Consider the following 19,724-nt stretch of genomic DNA (forward strand, 5'->3'; position numbering starts at 1 on the left):
TTGGCTTTCCTTGCTGCTTCAGCAAGATTTACTGCTTGGCATAGATCGTGTGTTTAAAAGAGTGCATGGAACACTTTACAGTGGACCATTAAGGAAAAATGAAGGGAAATAAAACTACTACAGGGCTTGAAAAATTTGATGGTGTCTCACCAGTCAGTCAAAAATGTCACCAGTCAGCATGACCGGACTATAGCCTTGCAATTTATGTTAACATTTTTTGGGGACAGGTAGAGCTTTATTTTGGAGGTATATTATCACCACGGGCGGGGGTTATTTATTTTTTTACTATATAATGAAAAAAGTACCATAAATGTAACATTCTTACCCATAACATTTATTCTTACCCATATTTTTAGTAAAACATAAAAGTCGGGGTCACGTCGGGTAAATAGATACCAAACATGTCAAGCCTTAAAATTGCGCGCGCCCGCAAAATACGCCCATAGGCGACGATTAAAACGCTTATACTGCTCATCAGTTTAGTGTTATCAGTGATTAATGGCTCTAAAATTATTGCTCTCACTCCGACATTTGCGGCGATATGCAACATGTGTGACGCAATCGCCGCTTTCACACGTAGGCTCACCCGACGCATATCTGAGGTGTTTATGTGGGGGCGGGGACTTTAAAAAAAAAATGTTGTCTTTTTTCATTTTTTTTAATGCTTCTTTATTTTTTTTTTACGATTCTTTAAAAAGGAGAACTATGAGGCAAGTGTTTTTCACTCATCCTCATAGTTCTAGCCGACCTGCGACAATGAAACTGTCACAGGTCGGCTCAGTAGATCGGGAAGTGAGCGAACACATACCGGCGTTCGCTCACTTCTCGATCCTGTCACGGCAGATAGGCAGAGCCAGCTGTCATTCACACCTGGGTGGATCCAGACATAATTGTCAGGAACCGTTTCAGCTGCGGCGTCTCAGTATACCGCAAGATACTGAGCTTTGGGTGGCAGGAGGACGCTAGTTTGTGTCCTCCCGTTACCCTTAGGAGAACTATGGGGAAAAGCCCTAGCCCCATAGTTCTTTAATTTTTGTATTACTTTTTTTTTTTTTACACAACTTTATTGCTATTACATGAGGGGAAAAGAAGCCACCTATGTGATAGCCACTTTACATGACAGGTCCTCTTTATGGAGACATCAGGGGTCTCCAAAACCCCTGTCATCTAGGGACCCCCAGAGAAGCTGATGAAGCAGAGATCTGCTTCATCAGCTTCTGTAGCTGGGAGAGTGACACTGAATGCAGGAAGTGATGTAATATATATCACTTCCTGCATTCGGGGACTGAGAGGAGATCAAAAGGGAGTTCGTATTCTGATCTCCCTTTGATCTCTCCTGTCACAGAGCCGTGCCGGGCAGAGCGGATCTCGGGACCGGCAACGGCAGTGACAGCTGCTAATACAAGCGATCGAGCGTCTCTAGAGACGCCCGATCGCTTGAATGTAAAGCTCCGGGCCGGTCGTGTAATCACAACGCCCCGCTATCTGCATGCATATAAATGCACACGTTGGACAGTGTTTGTGTGTGCGCACGTGCCGAGTGCTGCCCCCATTCCACTGTGTTGCATATTTTGGTAGCTGGGCAGCAGCACTCTATCACGCACAATGTGCATTAAAGGGTAAATTCACTTTCTCAAGTAATTTGGGAAAATGGGTTTACTCGCTCAAATCTGCAGGGCAAATGGCTGTAGGAACGGTTTTTAAATAGACCCCCTTAAAAGGAGAACTATGAGTTCACTCACCACATAGTTCTAGCCGACCTGTGACAATGAGACTGTCACAGGTCGGCTCAGTAGATCGGGAGGTGAGCGAACACATACCGGCGTTCGCTCACCTCTCGATCCTGTCACGGTTCTCTTCCGTGACAGGGGAGGGGCTGAATTCCCCGCTCCGATCCACCACCGCCGACTGGCGAACGGATGGGGTGGGTACAGCTGGCTTTGCCTCTAAATAGGCAGAGCCAGCTGTCAGTCACGCAGCTGGGCAGATCCAGACAGAATTGTCGGGATCCGCTTTAGCGCCTCGGTATATCACGAGCAGCAGCTCGCGTTATACTGCGGCATCTCAGTATACCGTGAGCTACGGCACACGGAATACTGAACCTAGGGTGACAGGAGGACGCTAGACAAACTAGCGTCCTCCCGCTACCCTAAGGAGAACTATGGGGAAAAGCCTTAACCCCATAGTTCTCCTTTAACTGCCTCTGGGCCGGCCGTAGTAAAAAAACGGCCGGCCAGGAGCTCTCTAGATCTGAGCGGGCATCTCTAGACGTCCGCTCACACGCCCCCTTGCGCGCACGGCCGGGCAAGCGAGCGGGAAATGGCCGCAATTTAAAAACGGGCAGCGATGCCAGTTAATATACATGCGATCCGCCGGCTGTAAAGCTTGTATTTAGCGACGATCGGTGCGCCCCCCCCCCCTCCCTCTCCTGTCCCCACTGTCCCCAAAAAATGGTGTAAAATTCATTTCAGTACAGCGTTGCATGACGGAATAAACGTTAGTCAAAGTACCGCAGCGCTGAATACTGAAAAATGGCCTGGCCAGGAAGGGGGTCTAAACACCTGGTCTTGAAGTGGTTAATATCTTCCTTTAGAATATGGGAGCCTGACTCAAAACAGACAACATGGAGCACAAACCCTTCACTTATACTATGTATACGGTGTAACTCTGCAATGCACAGCCTATATTATGCAGTCAAATCACATTTTTTTAACCTAAAATGGATAAGCACAACATCCAGTGCTTGACTTTAGCAACCAGAACAGCAATCAGCGGTAGAAGCCCCATGGTGCTGTAATTGTGCAGTTTTTTGTTTTTTTTATAAATTTCTGCAAATCTTAAAAGGGGTTGTGTACATAAACACACAGAGCCACCAGAACACCTGCAGCGCTTGGCAGCTCCCAGCTGTACATTTAGCAAAATTAGTCCTAAATTACACTGACTGTCGCTCCACTTTCCATTCACTGTGTGTTAACACAGGGACTTCGTGCAGTAACGAAAATGTTAAGAGGGATCCACAGCTGCAAGCATAAATATGGATGTGCAGAGTGTGCGCAAGTAAAATCCACAGCAAGTGTTATTTGGGAGAGACGCGAGTTGTCGCTTCTCTTTCACAGCCTTTTAATTTCTCAGAAACAAAAACAAAAAAATCTCTTAACCACAGCAATAGGGCTGCAAAATATTTAGGAGCTAGTTAAATATAGCACCCCCATTAAAATCATAGTGACAAGCAAGTCAGGGCAGAACTCTAGTAAGAATCTTGTGTTCCCTTTATGCTATCAATGTGTCTGGTGTAATGTTGCCACATCTTCCAGACTATTCCTCCCATACATCCATCCATACGGTTGTAGGAGGAAACTTTGACTGGTTCCTAGCCATACACAGAGAATGGTTTCTTACAGAGGGCTCATGAAAGGGTTTCATCCACACCATCCACATCTCTTGTTATACGTTAGGTTCCACTATCACAGCTTATGGACTGAAATTGTAAACACTAGGGTCCTTCTACAGCTGAAGAGAGGGCTGGAGGAACCTATGTTCCGATACATGGAAGGCTACAAAACTGTAGGAGCTTGTTTCAAACGAAAAACTTAAGGCCTTGTTCACACCAAATGCAGAGCAGATCCGCTCAGGTCTCTGCACACGCAGTGCAGTGGGTTGTGCCGCGTTTTTGATGCGCTCCGGGCCGTTTTTGGTTTTTTTTAAAAAAGATTTTAGTTTAACATGGGCTTTAAGTGCATTCCAGGCATTTGCATGCGTTTTTTGTGCGTTTGCATGCGTTCCAGAGCAGGTAAAATAGGGCTTGCTGCAGTTTTTTCACCTGCTCTGGAACTGCACGCTGCGATGTGAACTGGAGCAAAAAATACCATTGGAACACATTGGACGCAGTTTTCATCTGGTCTGCAACTGCGCTGCGCTTGGTGTGAACGCTTTGGGTCACGGGAGGAGTTTAGTATATGTCCTCCCGTGACCCTGGGGAGAACTATGGCCTAACCATTTTTGGCCATAGCGCTCTTCAAGGTCAAAGGAGGACATGTACCAATGTCCTTCGGACATTGGTCCTGCACTGTAGGGTTGATATATGCTGAGAGCACAGAGTCGCGCCTCAGCCGCAAAGAATCCCAACAATACTGTCAAGGTCCACTCCACTGGCTGATTGACAGCAATCTCTTCCTCTCTAGGGGAGGGGGGCAATCCCTGAGGGGTGCGTTGACGGCCAGTCGCCGCTGTGTGCAGGGAGGGGATTGGGAAGTCAGCGGTATGTGTTTGCTGAGATCCCAATCAATAGAGGTGACCGGTGACAGCTTCAGTGTCACTGGATGGCTTGAATTATGAGGATACGTGTTTTTCACTCGCCCCATAATTCTTCTTTAATGTCTAGGGAATCTGTGTAAAGTAATTCTACTTGCCTGATCCCCACTTATCCTGCAGTTGGCACTCACCTTGATCCCCCTGCACTCCAGCATGAGGAGGCGTTCTCACCTATAATGTAGGGATATGGACCCTGCACTGTAGGAATGATATCAGAATGCCTCTACCCACCCGGGGGGGGGCTGGAGAGAAGATGCAGGCACTGGTCTTGGAGCCTGCAGGAGCAGAGATCAAGCAAATAAAATCCCTTGACAAGTCCCCTAGACATTAACAAGCAGTTAACCATTGCAGTGCAGGGGTAGACCCACTACAATGGCAGTTCCCCCCACCCCTTTCCCTGGAGCTATATGGAAACCCAAACAATAAAACCGTAAAAGTTGGGTACACATGGTTCCTGATGACCCCGCCAAAATTCGTACCATGGGTGCCATGGAAAGCTGCAAACTCCGGCCGATGTCAGAATGCAATGCAAACAGCCGGGGATTCGTCTTTTAAGGCTCATAAGCGTTGGAGGAATCTGTTCTTTTCGTTCAGCCCGCTGGTGTACACCCCACTTAAATAAGTCATTTGTAACTTCAAAAGTAATTTCCAAATTCTTGAAACCTTCAGCTAAAATAATGGCAAAACAGAGGCCTTTTCTTCAAAAAATATGTTTTATTAAAAATATGAATAAAAAAAACACAAAAGAAATGACAGGTACTCAAAATGTGACTGACTAAATACAGCTAATCCTATGTTAAGAACACACAAGCAGTCTCTCCCTCCCCTGCAAACACATAATCGCTCCAGCTCGCATTGCATTATGGATGCCTGCAAAAACCATCACTGGTAATGATGGATGAAGTGGGGAAGAGTACACACTAACGGTGCAGTAAACGTGTGGACTAGACGGCTAACTCGTTTCTGGGGCACACCCCCTTCCTCAGAGCCTTATGGGCTAGACTGGGTGCGCATGATTTTGAAAGCCAGCGATCCATACGAGGCCTGGTTCACACCTGGGCGTTTTGTGGCGTGTTCGGACGCTCTGCAAAACGCTCAAACACCGAAATCCCATTATTTCCTATGGGTATGGTTCACACCTGAGCGGATTATAGGCGGTATGAACGCACTACAAAACGCCCTACGCCCAAAGAAGTACAGGAGCTTCTTTGGGGCATTTTTGTTGCGCGTTTCCATTGGGCTACAGCCAAGTAGCCCTCGGAAACGCGCGTTTGTCGCGCATTTTCTACCGCGAATCGTGGTAAAAACGCACGTCCCACGCACATATTCGAAACGCTTGTGTGAACCCAGCCTAACTGTTGACATAGTTGATTGGACAGTTTCTATGATGCACAGTGCTTTAGCAAATTATAGGTTCATTATAATCAGCTGGTGGACTATATATGTTGTAATGAGGAAAGTTGCAGGGTCTGCATCCCTTTAGTAATTAACCATTAGGGAAAATCTCACCAAAAATGTACTTCCTATTGCAAGAGATGCCCAAAAATATACTTGTATCTTCGTGCAGACATCTGTCAAAATCAGTCTGCCAATCACAGAAGCAGGAAATTACATTTCTAGGGGCGTTCAGTACCCCCCCTGTGTGCAGCAGTGCTTCTCAACCTTTTTCAAATAACTGCACCCTTTAATGGTATGCAGAATCTCAAGGCACCCCAGTCTATTAACGGTATGCAGAATATCAAGGCACCCAGGCTATTAATGCTATGCAGAATTTAAGGCACCCCAGGCTATTAATGCTATGCGGAATCTTAAGGCACCCAAGTCTAAAATGTAATAGATTTTAAAAGGACTTCCATGAAAAAACAGACAAAAACGTGGGGTTCCCCTTCACAAAGCTCACCTAGGAGTCCCTTCATTTTACATCAGAATTGTCTGTTTCACATCAAAGCACCCAATTCACATCACAGTCCTACCATCACACCAGGAGGCAGGGCACAGGGCGGAAGCTGTCCCGGATTATTTATTTTTTACAGTTTTCCCTTTAATGCAAGGACAGACAAATCCCATGAGCCTGGTAGCCAAAGCTCCTAAAAATTTTTAAATCTTGCTTTATTCCGTTGCTTTCAAAAGAAAAAAAACTAGGTTTGTACAACTTAACAAAATCTGATTTTAAAAAGAGCCGCAATGGAGGTATTGAAATGGCCCAGGTTCCATTTTAAACCCTTTTTGTTCAGATTAAATCACGGTGTTTCCATCACTCTGCGCTTTCAAGCCGACTGCAATGTTTTAATTTGTGGAGGAAAAAAAAAAAAATTGAACTCACACCATATATCACTATCTCATAGACACAAAATAGTAGCTAACAATACAATTTTCCACTTGCATAAGCAAACAACTCTCTAAAACAAAATGAAATCTACAAAAGACACAGAGGTTGAACTTCTTTCTAGCGTTTGCTGGGTTTTATAGCCTCTGGGAATTCTATGATTTCCCACATTACATATAATAATTCAGTTAGGAGCCTTGTGGCCGCTAATACGCTAGTTTAACAACCCACGTCGAGCTCCAAGCTGGCCACACGTATGTGTCTCCGGACCATATAAAAGGTTCAGCTCCTTGCAGGAGGCAGGCTAGATTATCGGAGCAGAAACTGTATTCCCAAGGTATCATTCTTCGCTGCCTCTACAGGAACCGCCGTTTCAGATGCTTTTACAGAAAAAAAAAAAATAGACAAGGCTGAGGAGACATGAAAATTACAGATGCAGCAGATTAAATGTGTTAATCAATATGGGCCTTGTAGAACTGGATACTTATTTTGTGCAATTCCTCACCTGAATACAGTACAATCTTCTATTACAGCGTAGGATTTCAAATGCCTGAGGCTCTTAATCAATACGGAAGAAGCCAAGTTAATTGAGCACAAGCTTATCAATTCTTAACCTCTTCTGTAAAGCTGACCATACAGCAGTAGAATTTGGTTAGAAATAAAATGGTTTTCAGGCCATTCCCTTGATTTTTGAATAATTAACTATAGTGACAGGGGAACAAAAAAACAAAAACGCACGAGAAAGATGGAAAATGTTTTCTTAACGAATGAAAATAGAAGAGTAAAGGCCAATTAACGCTAGCCTACCTGCTAAAATGCTCCATTTTAGTGGATGGACTATTGTGTTCCGACAATTTCAATCGGTGGGTGGTGTGATGCACTGCCTCCCACACACCAATCAGTCAGAGTACTATGACCCCCCTGCCTAATATTGAGTAGGTTCCCCTTTTGCAACCAAAACAGCCCTGACCCATCAAGGCATGGACTCCACTAGACCTCTAAAAGATATTCTGTGGTATCTGGCACCAAGCTGTCAGTAGAAGATCCTTTAAGTCCTGCATTTTGTAAGGTGGGGCCTCCATGGATCAGACTTGCTTTTCCAGCACATCCCACAGATGCTTCATTGGACTGAGATCTGGAAAATTTAAAGGCCAAGTCAACACTTTGAACTCATTGTTGTGTCCCTCAAACCATTCTTGAACCATTTTTGCAGTGTGGAAGGGCACATTATCCTGCTGAAAGAGGCCATTGCCATTAGGGAATACCGTTTGCATGAAGGCGGGTACTTGGTCAGCAACAATGTTTAGGTAGTTGAAGTGCCAATGTAAGATCCACATGAATGGAAGGACCCAAGGTTCCCCAACAGAACGTTGTCCAAAGCATAACACTGCCTCCGCTGACTTGCCTTCTTCCCATAGTTCACCCTTGTGCTCTATACTTGGCACAATGCAGTCAGGCAAGTACCGTTCTCCTGGCAAGCGCCAAACCCAGACACGTCCATCGGATTGCCAGACAGAGAAGCGTGATTGGTCACTCCAGAGAACACGTCTCCACTTCTCTAGAGTCCAGTGGCGGCGTGCTTCACACTACTGCATCCGACGCTTTGCATTGCACTTGGTGATGTAAGGCTTGGATGCAGCTGCTTGGCCATGGAAACCCATTCCATGAAGCTCTCTATGCACTGTTGTTGTGCCAATCTGAAGACCACACGAAGTTTGGAGGTCTGTAGCTATTGACTCTGCAGACAGTTGGCGATATCTGCATGTACTGACCGCGCTCTGTCATTTTACGTGGCCTACCACTTTGTGGCTGAGTTGTTGTTGTTGTTCCCAATTGCTTGTATAATACCACTAACAGGTGACCGTGGAATATTTAGTAGCAAGGATATTTTACGGATGGACTTATTGCACAGGTGGCAACCTATCACGGTACCACGCTTTAATTCACCGAGCTCCTGAGAGCAACCCATTCTTTCACAAATGTTTGTAGAAGCGTCTGCATGCCGAGGTGCTTGATTTTATACACATGTGGCCATGGAGGTGATTGGAACACCTGAACCCAATGATTTGGAGGGGTGCCCCAATACTTTTGGCAATATAGTGTAGATCTGATCAATTGATATAATCCTAAAAATGAAAAAGCAGCTTCATTTTCAACAACAGCAACAGTATTAAAAAAAAAAAATAGTATGCATGCAGGTGTCCCTTGAATTGTAATTTCCTTTCTTTGATGCATATTCTGACATTCAGAAGCAGCCAATTGGCAACAATAAACTAGAAATAAAGCAATTTTTTCCATAACGCTGGTGACTAGAAAAGAACATCCTAATAAGACCAGGAGATGCATAATCAATTTTGTATTGAAGAATGGGGGAGTCAGAATGCTCCACTGGAAGGCAAATCAGCTGCTTTTACATTTACAAGTACAGGTATTCCTCACTTAACGACCGAGTTCCGCCCTACGACCAGGTCGTTAAACGAATTGGTCGTTAAGTGAGGAACTCTATACAGTACTGTACTTCATTAGTACAGTACTGTATAGTGTTGCAGATGTACAGTACCGAACAGTGTACTGTACATCGGGCAATAAAAATAGTTACCGTGACCCGCAGTGAAGATCGTAGGACGTCACTTCCGCCGGCGACACATCGCACTGACGCTGACACGCGAGGTCGGAGGTCGCTCGGCAGTCCGTCGTAAGTGCGAGTGGTCGCAAAGCAGGTAAGTCGGTAAACGAGGAATGTCTGTACATAAAACAGTGGGGGGAAAAAAATATCATCTGTGCAACTATTAACCTATTCAATATTTCCCATAAAAATATAGCGGGTTGTTTTTTTTTTTTGTAATCACGTCTGCTTATCTCTTAGCATATTCAAACAGCACACAATATTCACAAGGCCCAAATGGGAGTCATTTTTGCTATACGCATGCAGTGAAGTTGTATCTGAATGATATTCCCATTACAGGAAAGGCAGTATAAGCAAACAGCTGTGTAAAAGCCATTCGATAGCTAATGTTTACCGGTAAACTCCTCACACAAAGGATTAATACACATTATGATCTAAAATAAAAACACATTGGAGGGGGAATTTATCAAAACTGGAGTAGACAAAAACTGGAGCGGATGTGCTTTGCAGCCAATCAGCATCCACCTTTCATTTTCAAACCTTAAAAGAGAACTATGGGGTAAGTGTTTTTCAGCATAGTTCTCTTAACCACTTCAAGACCAGGCGTTTAGACCCCCTTCCTGGCCAGGCCATTTTTCAGTGTTCAGCGCTGCAGTACTTTGACTGACGTTTATTCCGTCATACAACGCTGTACTGAAATGAATTTTATACCATTTTTTAGGGACAGATAGAGCTTTCTTTTATGGTATTTAATCACCACTGGGGTTTTTATTTTTTATTATAAAATTAGGAAAAATTACAGAAAATTTTGAAAAAAAAAGTTTTTTTTTTACATTATGTTAGGAAACATTTATTATTAACCAGTTTTTTGGTAAAATATAAAAGATCGGGTCATGTGGGTAAATAGACACCAAACATGTCAAGCTTTAAAATTGCGCGCACCCGCGAAATCGCAGAAAACAACCATACCCAAAATTGGCCATAGGCGACACTTTAAAAGCTTTTACCGCTCATCAGTTTAGTGTAATCAGTGATTGATGGCCCTAGACCGATCGGCACCCCATACACGCGATCCGCCGGCTCTAATGCCGGCGGATCGCTTGTATGGCGACAGGCATCGCTGCCTGTTTTTAAAAGCGGCGCGCGCGAGGGGGCGTGTCTGAGCGGACGTCTAAAGACGCCCGCTCAGATCTAGAGAGCTCCGGGCCGGCTGTTTTTCTACTACGGCCGGCCCGGAGGCAGTTAAGGGTCACGGGAGGACATATACTAGCGACCTCCCATGACCCAAAGCTCCGTATATCGTGAGCTACAGCTCGCGTTAAACCGAGGCCGCCGCAGCCGGGACGGATCAAGATCCACCCAGCTGCTTGAGTGACAGCTGGCTCTGCCTATCTAGAGGCAGAGCCAGCTCTACCCCGCCCCCCACCCCCCGTCCGTCCGTCCGTCCGTTCCTCCAGTCAACGCTTCAGGGTCGGAGTTGGGATGGGGAATCCCTGCGGGGAGCAGTGACTGACAGTCTCCGCTCACTGCAGGGAGATGATCGAGACGTGAGCGGGCAACGGTATGCATTTGCTCACTTCCCGATTAATTGAGCCAACATGTGACAGTTTGTCACAGGGCGGCTCGAACTAAGAGGCTGAATGATTTTCACTCACCTCATAGTTCTCCTTTAACTGAACAAACTAAAGAGAGAAGCTGATTGGTTGTCAAAGGCAACTGCTCCAGATTCTTCTGCTCCAGTTTTGATAAATTCCCCACACTGGGTCCAAGTCAAAACTACAATTGAAGCTGAAAGCAAACCTGTCATAAGAGAAATATAAAAGCTGCTTTTTGCTGACCTTCTGCATATGCACAAGCAAGCATGCAGCAAGTGAAGTCAGAACTCCTAATCTGGATCACTGTGCTGGTCTATACAATGCAGACAGATCACGGCTGGTGGGAAGGGCTGGCAGGGTGCAGTACATAGCTCCAGAAAACATCACCGCACTCTTCTCAGGAGCCCTCAGCCCTGATGAAAGCAGTGTTGGCTCTTGGGAGGAGTGATGCAAATAATAAAATGCATTGATGGGAGGTTGTTAGTCTGGAGGCTACAGTTGCATGCAGGCTGCCCTCCGTAATGTCAACATGTGATGCTGAACCTCCATGATGGAAAGAACTGAAATCCAATAAAAGAAAGGGGCAGGCTGGGAAGGAAAGCGATGATGCTAAATGTCCACCAACCGGGAAATTAGACTGGCTCCATGTGTCTTGATGCAGCTTCTAAAGCACGCTAAGAAACTCAGGCGCCATTCACACTGAGCGAATCGCAAATCGCGTGTTTGTCGCGCGATTTGCATTTTGGCGATATGCATTTCACGCAAATGCTTGCATTGAGAAAGCTAGAATCGCGCCAAAATCCGCTCCAAAAAGCGTCCTGCTGTAGCGACGCACGACTCGCGACAGCGACGGACAGAGCCCCATTGCCATGCATTGGAGAGCGATAGCGCGCGGTAAATAGCCGCGATATCGCGGGAATTACCGCGCGATAAATCGCTCAGTGTGAATGCGGCCTAAGTGTGCAGGGAAATCGTGGTAAAGAGATTTCAGTCCAGGACAAGTGTACAAGCCTGAAGGCAAGGCTGGAGTTCAGCTGGAAGACGAGAATTAAATATGGGAATCCTTCTACTGCAAACAAGCAGCTCATTCAACTGCATGCACTGCAAACTGTTTAGCAGCCAAAGGATGTTCCGTTCTGTGCAGCAAGTTCAGTGGTCCATGTGTGCTGGCAAACAGTACAGTCTGGTCCCACACCTCTACTGCCACAGCCAGCATCTCAGACAGCCCAAGACACACCTCCAGTCTACCGATTGGACAGTGAATGAGCAGCAGCACACTGATGACCTCATCTCTCTGCTCTCTCTTCCTGTCAACATATACGCATTGCAGCAGAGCTGGACTGGCGCCTTGAGCTGACCCTCCCCGAGACCAGTCTGTGTGCTGGGAAGTACCAGACACTCCAGTACTTCCACAAGCTGCATTTAAAATACATTTAATGATTTCTAAGGAATACAAAACCACATTAGCTGTTTCTTTAATATCCGCCTGGAGAGAAGCTTTAAATCTGAACTCCACCATTGCAGCTAAAATATGTATGAGGAGGTCAAGGATCTGGCAGCGCTGTCTGGCAGGATTGTCTGGATCACTTAGAAGGCTACACAGAATTACAACTTCTTTGGCAGATAAAACATCTCCTATAAAAGAAGATTTAATCACGTATTTATCTTTCTTCCTGGTGCTCAGCTGTAAAACTGGACTTTACCAGCATAAATAGAATATTGGAATAAGGAGTGTGCATTAAAATAATTACTTTTATTTTTTATATTATTTTTGCCAGCACTGGATACATACACATGGAGGAGGAGGATGCACATGGAGGAGGATGCTTTAAGAACAAAAATAGGTTATTTTAAAGTCTTTTGTATATAGAATTATTTCTCGGTTTGCCATGGCAACCAGAGTTTTTTCTTTTTTACATTATTTTACAGTAAGTTGTTAAAGGGGATTTTGAAGAACAAAAAAATAAAGAATTGTGGTTAGGTTCACCATACATGCTACAATCTTACCACAAAATCTTACAATTTTAGCATTACCTAAACCAGGGCTTGACACATTTTCTGTGAATCTAGGAGCCAGCTGAAAAAGTTAGGAGCCAGGTTTTCTTGTTTAAATGCGTACGTTCACGGGGTGGGGGACTTTAATTATTATTTGTTTTTGTTTTTTTCATTTTAGTTTATTTAACTTTTTTTTTTTACTTTATTGCTAATCCCGCAGGGGGGCTCACAAGCCCCCTATGTAATAGCACTTTGGAGATGACAGGATCTCTTAAAGGTGACCCAGGTGACTGGATGTAAACACAGCAGGCAGTGGCTGGGAGCATTTCAATTTGCAATGGCAGGCTGGCTATTGCACCCGCCCACTCTCAGCTGCTGATTCCTTTAGGTCCTCCTCTGATGATTGACAGCAGGCAGTGGACAAGTGCAATAGCTACCCTGCTATTGGCTAGTGCAATTTAACCACCTCCCGTCCAGAGGCCGTACATAAACTGCCGGACAGGAGCCTTGTAGATGCGGGTGGGAGTTTTAAAACGTCCCTCCCCACATGCACGAGTGGGAAAACTGTGTGAAATGTTAACAGCCGGCGATGGCTGTTTAAATACAAGCATTCAGGCAACCATAGAGCCACCCGATTGCTTGTATTTTGCGCACGGGTGTGCGCCCTTCACTCTGACACCGCCGGTCCCAAGCTCCGCTGTGCCTGATGCAGGCCAGGACCGACAGCGGCTCTGTGACCAGAGATCAGAGGGAGCTCAGCACACGATCTCCCTCTGATCTCCTATATGGTGTCAGAATGCAGGAAGTGATGTATAATAATTCAATACTTAAAAGTATTAAAAGGAGAACTATGAGGTGAGTGCTTTTCACTCACCTCATAGTTCTAGCCGACCTGTGACAATGAGACTGTCACAGGTCGGCTCAGTAGATCCGGAGGTGAGCGAACACATACCGGGTTCGCTCGCCTCTCGATCCTGTCACGGCTCTCTGTCGTGACAGGAGGAGGGGCTGGATTCCCCTCTCCCCGCGCTGACTGGCGGAACGGACGGGGGAGGGTACTGCTGGCCTTGCCTCTAGATAGGCAGAACCAGCTGTCACTCACGCAGCTGGGCGGATCCCGTCATCTATGGCGTGATCCGCTCCGTCGTCTCAGTATATGGCGAGCTGTAGCTCGCGGTATACTGAGCTTTGGGTGACGGGAGGACGCTAGTTTGTGTCCTCCCATTACCCTAAGGAGAACTATGGGGAAAAACACTGACCCCATAGTTCTCCTTTAAACTCTCAATCTTCTTCCCAATAATGAATCCAGATCAAACCAACATACAATGCCCAGCAAAGTTTTGCTTGACATTTTGCCCAAACACTTAAGAGTCATCTTGTAGTTTTCTGCAGGCAGCCTGTAGTGGGTGAGCGTGCTGGATCCATCCCACAGCTCTGTTCTCTACATTGGTTATATGCAGGAGATTGATGATGTCACCACTACTTGTAAAAAAAAGGTAATAACTGGGATTTTAGAGCACAGAAGGTGAATGTATATCTTTGATGGCTATTGAGGATTATAATTAAAATGAATGTTCTGGAGCCCGGAGTTCAGCTTTGAAGAAAAAAAAAAGCAAGAGATACACTCGACTATTAAATTGTTGTTCAGTCTTGCCAAATATAGCTGGAAATAAATCAATGAACACAAAGTTCTTCTATCGGCCACACGGCAATATAAAACTATTTTCCCAAGTCGTCTTCCAGGGCAGCAGGGATTCAGGTGCCGCCCTAGAAGATTCCTGGAAAAGAAGTTGCCAGATACCTAACATGCTTTTTTTTAAATGACAAAAACAACTTAACAGATCAAGTGACCCTTCAACCACACTTAATGTTTCGGTATCGCCGTACCATCAGGCGATTGGACACTGACCAGGGCTGTGACCTCATAACCCCTCCCACTCCAGGATATTGTGTTTTTAAGCAAGCAATGGAGGACATAGAAGGGAGGGTCCTGTGTCCCGTACTCCAGGAAACCGATTGTACTAGCCAGTCAAAAGCCCTATTTTCCTGATGGTACCGAGCAGGACACAGGCAATTCATAGACGACTCGGACACCCCAGAGCTAAACTTTCATGTGTTTATGACACTTCGGCGTACAGGACACAGGCAGCCATGTGCCCTCAATGGACATACATGTGGAAGCTGAAACGGAGATGGAGGAATAGAAGAAAATCAGAAGGTTTTATATGGACATTTACAGGTGAAACTCGAATAATTAGAATATCGTGCAAAGTTCATTTATTTCACTAATGCAACTTAAAAGGTGAAACTAATATATGAGATAGACTCATTACATGCAAAGCAAGATAATTCAAGCCGTGATTTGTCATAATTGTGATGATTATGGCTTACAGCTCATGAAAACCCCAAGAACCCCAAATCCACAACCTCAAAAAAGTAGATTATTACATGCAATCAATAAAACAAGGATTGTACATAGAACAATATCGGACCTCTGAAAAGTACAAGCATGCATATGTACTCAGTACTTGGTTTGGGCCCCTTTTGCAGCAATTACTGCAATTACTTTTGCACGATATTCTAATTATTTGAGTTTCACCTGTACATGTGGAAATCTGACACTTCACACATGTGCCGTTTTTTCACTATAGTATCTGTGTGGCAGCGAGAGTGTGTAGGTATCAGAATTTTATCACATCCGTGTGTATGAGCCGGACACGTCTACGTTATAAAATATCATCCGGATTATCAATGGGGAAAAAAAAAAAAACACAAATAAAATGACGGAATCCCTCAAACATCTGATGTCACCTCAGCACTGCGGACCAGAAGATCTCCACAGTGATAACCGGACCGGCACAGCCACCAACACTCCTATGTCATGTCTAATACAACTCTCCATGTGATCTGCTGGGACTGAGCCATCCCCGGGACCATTTCCCGCACACAGTCCTGTCCACCACGCGCGTTGCCCGCACACAGTCCTGTCCACCACGCGCGTTGCCCGCACACAGTCCTGTCCACCACGCGCGTTGCCCGCACACAGTCCTGTCCACCACGCGCGTTGCCCGCACACAGTCCTGCCCAATGGCAATGGATCAGTATACCAGGGGATGTAAGTTACCGATTCCAGAGACAGGTCCTCTGCACTCAGGACAAGAACGGTGTCCAGGACTGTGATCAGATTAAGGAACGAGCACTGTGCCCAGGACTGCGATCAGCTAGTAGAGGGACAAGCACTGTGTCCAGGACTGTGATCAGACATCTAGCAGGGGGACCAGCACTGTGTCGAGGACTGTGATCAGTTGAAGAAATAGGTCACCAGCACTCAAGAGATTTAAAAATAAATAAGTCCTTTTTATTGGAGCATGGTGTCACAACAATCAAATAGAGCCGGGATTGCTGAAAGGTGTGCGGAGAGCACCTTCACCCTACTGCAACGAGGACTGTGATCAGACATCTAGCAGGGGGACAAGCACTGTGTCCAGGACTGTGATCAGACATCTAGCAGGGGGACAGGCACTGTGTCCAGGACTGTGATCAGACAGGGAGACCAGCACTGTGTCCAGGACTGTGATCAGACAGGGAGACCAGCACTGTGTCCAGGACTGTGATCAGACAGGGAGACCAGCACTGTGTCCAGGACTGTGATCAGACAGGGAGACCAGCACTGTGTCCAGGACTGTGATCAGACAGGGAGACCAGCACTGTGTCCAGGACTGTGATCAGACAGGGAGACCAGCACTGTGTCCAGGACTGTGATCAGACATCTAGCAGGGGGACAAGCACTGTGTCCAGGACTGTGATCAGGCGTCTAGCAGGGCCACAGTCCCTGTGCACAGCTGTCATGCCGCCCAGACATGCAGATCGCTGGCTGGGAGTAGGGATCGCTGCCTGTCTGGGAATTTCACGGCAAGAGGCGGCTCATCACCCTCCCCAGCCACACCGCCTCCCCTCCCCCCTGGGGCAGCAGCTTACCGAGCTTTCCCCGGGAATCCTCCAGCTTCTGGATCTGGTTCTCCAAGAAGAGCATCGCGACCCCGAAGGTCAGCACCGCCAACAGCTGCAACTTGGGCGGCATCATAATCCTGAGCAGCCCCATCAACCTGATCTATGGCGACATAACGCGGGCATCGGGATCTGTGAGGACGGGCCACGCGACTCACACACGCCCGCCAGGCTCGTTCCGCGGAGAAGGAGATGAGGAGGAAGGCACAGCGATATGCAGCGGATCCAGCGTGATCACCTCACAGTGCACACTGACTCGCCGCCGCTCCTCCAGCTCTAGCCGCAGCAGCAGCGCCAGCCCACAGCGTAATACGTCATATTTCCACGCCCTCAAACGCGTGACGCCTAGCGTCTTCCTCTCGTCTGCGGGTAACCAGGCAACCGGATTCAGCTACTTTCCACGATCTGATTGGCTAGTACAGTTGAAGCCCTACGTTCTCCGAGTGGCCCATATTTAGCTGTCTTCTCAAGTGCCTGAAAAATATATAACTAGAGACTTTGAAACTGAATAAAATAAAAGAAAATACTTTTTCTTTTACAAATGTGAAATTAATACGTTCTATTATCCCTCCGATAGAAATGTATTTCTCTATGGCATAGGATTTTAAACAAACACAATGTGCATTTTTGCTATGTTTTCGTAACTGCCTGCTGCAGTGATACCACAACCAGGTGAATACATGAAGAAACTGGCCTGGGTTTTATCCGCAATAATTTTATATTTTTTTCCGGCAGTTATATAGTAAGCCGCTGGGGTCCTTGCAGCCAGTCACTCAGTAGTGCCGGGAGGAAAGATGGTGGCAGAGCGGTTGCTGCTGTGTGTGGTCGCGGCGTTACAGGCGGTAAGTGTTAATGAGGCTTCTTCACACTCAGCAGTATGGCGGTGTAGGTGTGTGCTCATACTGAGTGAGGGGGCTGTTGTATTCAGGACGGAGTGTGGCGGCTTCCCGGGCCTTGGTGTACAAGGGTGACGTGGCTTTAGGCTGTTTCCTGTTAGGTGAAGCTCGCATCCTGCTCCTACAGGCACGCTCACAACTGAAAGTGCAACTAGGCCAGAGCAGAGGGTACCGACAATGAGACCTCTATAGACAGTGTATACATACATACATGCATAAATCCACCCCTCTACAAATCGGGGATAAACCCTACCTGAATAACGTGTAGCTTGTTGAAGCACTGCTTCAGTAGTATACGGTACATATATTATATATATTCCCATAGCATAAGTAAAACAAAATGCTGCTTACCTTTTTTATTTTGCCAAAAAATCCTATAAAACTTCTTAACTCCCTTTCTTTTGGAGGGGGCTGATACAATACATCAGGATGCATGCCATAGTGATCTTAATATTTTTTTAGTATTCATGGAGATAATAATCCATGTAATAGGCATACATTGTGATACGGTGACTGACAGAAGAAAAAATAAAAAAATTGGTACACAAATATTGAAATTGCACATTGTAGATATTTCATTGTAATGACGCACATAAATGAGCATAGTACACAGACAAAACACATTTTTAGTACAGCAAGAGCCCATTCACAGCAGGGCGGCTGCAGATCAGTGCGGTTTCCACTCTGATTTTGAAGGGGAGGTTTTGGCAGTTTTTAACCACCTCCGGGCCGGCCGTAGTAAAAAAACGGCCGAACCTGGTCTTGAAGTGGTTAAAGCTTTATGGAAACTGCACTGATCAGTGGAGTAAAAAAGGATCAGGAAGCAGTTCGGATCAGTCGCATGAACGGTCCCCGTAGCAATGTATTGGATCGTTCATGTTGGCGGATCTGCGCGGCCGAACCGCCCCGGTGTGAACGGGGCCTGAGGGAGGAATACATTTGTTACAAATGCTTCAGTTGCTGTCCTGGCCTTTCTGTCCCAGGGACAGACATATCTCCATTTATTTGGGCCTCACAGGGACCAGAAGTGCAGGAAAATCTCAACTGTGAGATCACAAACAAGTAACAACCTGATAGAATTAATCTAATCTATTTTCAAAACAAAAAAAATCTCTGGCATTAGGCTGGGTTCACACCTGGGTGTTACTATAGGCGTGCTTTTTCAGCTCGTCTTTAGCACGTCTTTTAGTTCAGTGAAACGCGCGTTCGGCGCTCGTTGTTATACCTCCCTGGCGGTATGATTTTATTATTTTCCTTGGAGCCTTAATAATTCACAGAGAATCTTCTTTTTATTGTGTAGGAGTTGTACTTTTCTGCCATAACTCCCATTTCACCTTTTATTGATGTGGCGCTCACCACTCTGAAACTAGATGATCAGCCTGTTGCTTCTATCAGTGCTAACCCCAGTCTTGGGTCATTTAAAGCAGGGCTGGACAAATCCCGGGAGCCAGATAGCCAATGCTCCTTCAAAATTACAGCCGGTGCCCAACTTTTGTGGTTTTCTCTGGTTGTTGTTGTTGTCAATGGAGCTGGCTCCTAAAATTCATCCTGCTGGCCCCTGAATTCTGTATTAATTTGTCCACCTCTGATTTAGAGCCCCTACCAGACTTTCCTGGTGCATCCACTATTTCAAGCTTCCTCTATGAAGATTGGAAACACCCTGACAACATTTTTGCTCTCCCTCAACACTTATTTGCCTTGTGTTTGTTTAAAAGTGATCTGTCCCCACTGTGAATTTGGTATTGTCCCACATAACAAGGCAACCACCATTCAGGTGGAGAGTCTTTAACCCCTTCGTGACTGACGACGTACAGTGTACGTCGCCAGCATCGGGGCTGTTTACACAGACTCCCGGCGACTTTTGCCGCCGGGACTCTGTTTAAACTTGTAGAGCCGACTGTCGGCTTTACAACAGAAGCGATTCTGGCGACTTACCTGTCGCCAGATCGCTTCTGTGTCCCGAAGAA

General features: G+C 46.0%; 2 protein-coding genes across 2 annotated transcripts in view; one reads left to right on the forward strand and one right to left on the reverse strand.

Annotated features, from left to right (window-relative positions):
- HS2ST1 (heparan sulfate 2-O-sulfotransferase 1) overlaps nt 1–17,203 on the reverse strand; it is a 163,106-nt gene extending 145,903 nt beyond the window's left edge. Inside the window, exon 1 of the mRNA XM_018555914.1 lies at nt 16,832–17,203. Within this exon, the coding sequence (XP_018411416.1) occupies nt 16,832–16,955 (124 nt within the window). The 5' untranslated portion in view covers nt 16,956–17,203. The remainder of the gene's footprint in view (nt 1–16,831) is intronic.
- A 412-nt stretch (nt 17,204–17,615) lies between these two features.
- Nucleotides 17,616–19,724, forward strand: part of SELENOF (selenoprotein F) — a 22,095-nt gene continuing 19,986 nt past the window's right edge. Inside the window, exon 1 of the mRNA XM_018555908.1 lies at nt 17,616–17,703. Coding sequence (XP_018411410.1) covers nt 17,656–17,703 — 48 coding nt within the window. The 5' untranslated portion in view covers nt 17,616–17,655. The remainder of the gene's footprint in view (nt 17,704–19,724) is intronic.

Source organism: Nanorana parkeri, unplaced genomic scaffold (assembly GCF_000935625.1).
Source record: "Nanorana parkeri isolate BGI_ZX_2015 unplaced genomic scaffold, ASM93562v1 scaffold217, whole genome shotgun sequence".
NCBI lineage: Eukaryota > Metazoa > Chordata > Amphibia > Anura > Dicroglossidae > Nanorana > Nanorana parkeri.